Source organism: Phaseolus vulgaris, chromosome 4 (genome assembly GCF_000499845.2).
Source record: "Phaseolus vulgaris cultivar G19833 chromosome 4, P. vulgaris v2.0, whole genome shotgun sequence".
Taxonomy (NCBI): domain Eukaryota; kingdom Viridiplantae; phylum Streptophyta; class Magnoliopsida; order Fabales; family Fabaceae; genus Phaseolus; species Phaseolus vulgaris.
The window spans coordinates 14851334-14853827 of NC_023756.2; the positions used below are offsets into that span (position 1 = coordinate 14851334).

The 2494-nt window shown below is 44.4% G+C and overlaps 1 protein-coding gene across 1 annotated transcript; it reads right to left on the bottom strand.

Annotated features, from left to right (window-relative positions):
* Positions 1-233: 233 nt before the first annotated feature.
* LOC137838334 (uncharacterized) lies at positions 234-734 on the bottom strand. Its single transcript, XM_068647580.1, has one exon. It carries the CDS (start codon positions 732-734, stop codon positions 234-236), a length of 501 nt encoding a protein of 166 aa, XP_068503681.1.
* Between the last annotated feature and the right edge of the window lie 1760 nt (positions 735-2494).

Consider the following 2494-nt stretch of genomic DNA (forward strand, 5'->3'; position numbering starts at 1 on the left):
CCAGGCTCTGCTGGGAGAATCCCATCTGCAATGTATCGCCTATAAGGTATCATCCACGTGTCCCTTTCTTCCAAGGTACACACTTGCACACGCTTCTCTTCCTCGGGCGAGGCGGCATAGGTGCTGATGCGGGGTGTCCACGCCGTATCTTGAGTCAGAGAGTGATGGCTCCTTGGCTTTCCTCTCGCTGCGCTAATGTGAAGAACGTCCACCCTATTATCCTCCACAAATTTTCATGGTGCTTTGAGCGTTTCTTTTATGACTGTCCTATGCCTTCCCCCCTTGCCTGAGCTGGCCAGCTTAGCGAGCAGGTCAGCTCTGGCATTGTGCTCCCTAGGGACATGCACCAGCTCAAACATAGCGAAAGCTCCCTTCAACACTTGGACATACTTTAGATATGCTACCATCTGCGGGTCCTTTGCCTGATACTCCCCAGTCAACTGCCCTGTGACCAACTGTGAATCACTCTTTACCAAGAGGCTCTGCACGCCCATTTCCTTGGCCAAGAGCATTCCAGCAATCAGCACCTCGTACTCAGCTTGGTTATTGCTTGCTTTGAAGGCGAAGCGTAGGGCTTGCTCGATCAACACCCCGTTAGGCCCCTCCAAAACTATTCCCACGCCACTCCCTTGTTGATTGGAGGACCCATCCACTGTGATCCCACCTCCCTTTCTTGGGGGGCACCTCCTGGTGAGAGTAGGAACACAAGCATTCTCGTGCCTGTGTATCCGCATTTTTTATGTTTTTATTTTTATTTTATGTATATTGATATTTATTTAAATGAAATATAGATTTATGTGTATTCATATTTTTTAATTTTTTTCATAAACTTATGTGTATTTGTATTCTATAATATTTGACAATGTATTTGTATTTTACAGTATTTGACAATGTCTGTGTATCTGTATTATTTGACAACACTACACTTGTGTAGATACATATAAATTTATGAAAATAAAAATAAAAATTCCGTGGTAGTTCGAGGTGTCTTCAAGGTCTCCTGAATCACGGTCCTCTTCCTGCCCAAACTGGCGAGCTTTGCAAGTAAGTCAGCTCGGGCATTCTTTTCTTGGGGTACGTGGACTAACTCGAACTCCTCGAATGACTCATTCAGGGCTTCGACATATTCCAAGTATGCGACCATCTGGGGGTCTTTAGCTTGGTACTCCACCTGACTTGACCTGTAACTAACAAAGAGTCACTTTTTGCCAATAGTCTCTTCGCTCCCATCTCCTTAGCTAGCAGCATTCCAGCGATCAGGGCCTCATACTCTTCTTCATTGTTACTGGCCTTGAAGGAAAACCGTAGGGTCTGCTCAATTAGCAACCCATCTGGTCCCTCCAAGATGACGCTAACCCCACCTCCTTGCTGGTTTGAGGAACCATTTACAGAAAGCACCCATCGGAAACCTGCTCCTTCTTGGTGTGTGGCTGCCGAGGAGATTTCTACCACAAAGTCAGCGTACATTTGTTCCTTGATGGGGCCTCTTGGCTCATACTGCACGTCAAACTCGGACAACTCTACCGCCCATCACACCATTCTTCCTGCCACATCGGGCTTTTGTAGGACCTTGCAAATTGGAAGGTTCGTCATTACTATCACGGTGAAGCTCTGGAAGTAGTGGCGAAGTCTTCTCGCCGAGAACACTACTGCCAGAGCTGCTTTTTCTAAGGCCTTGTATGTCACCTCTGGCCCCTGCAAAACCTTGGTGATGAAGTAGATTGGCCTCTGCACCTGATCTTGCACCTGCAACAGGACAAAACTGATCGCTTTTTCTGTAATTGTGAAGTATAGGCGGGGTGGGGTGCCTAACTTTGGCTTGCATAGCACCGGTGGATTAGCCAGATACTCCTTCAGCTTTACGAACGCCTCCTCGCACTCCCGAGTCCATACGAACCTGTTGTTTCTTTTCAAGAATTTAAACTCTACTTTACACTAGAATTTATGGCATCTTGAACATGTATAAGAAGGTTTCTCTGCCATCAGTAGCAACATCCCAATCTTCTCTAAGATTCTTAGTCATGGCTCTAGTGGTTGGCCCAATTTGACTCTTTGGTGGACTTTCATTTGAGTTGGTGCTCTGGCCTCTTCCATCACCTTTGGAGGACAAACAAGTAAAGGCTTGGAGAGAAACACTTGTGAGAGAAGAGAAGAGAACTTTGAAGATTTTTTTTTTTTTAAATTTTGTGTGATTTCAATTTTTGTAATTTGGCCATTATCTTTACTTAAGGTGTCTTGGAAGAGCCTTTGGTGTTCGTCCATCTCCTACAAGTTTTCTTTAATTTGCTTATTAAATACACGCTTTAGACGGTGAGTGTGTCTTGAAGGTTCATAAGTGCCAACAAGCCTCACCATTAGGAGTCGTCTAGTTCAAATTTTTGCAATTTAAATTCTTAGTTTTTTTTTAAAGTTTATTTTAGTTTCTTTCTTTAGAAATCTCTTTGTTTGTGTTGAAGAAGTTTTCATTGGAAGGAGATTTGTGAAGTGCATTGGG

Bases quoted from the DNA above. Each gene is read 5' to 3' on its own strand.
- LOC137838334 (XM_068647580.1), bottom strand. From the start codon at position 734: ATGCGGATACACAGGCACGAGAATGCTTGTGTTCCTACTCTCACCAGG.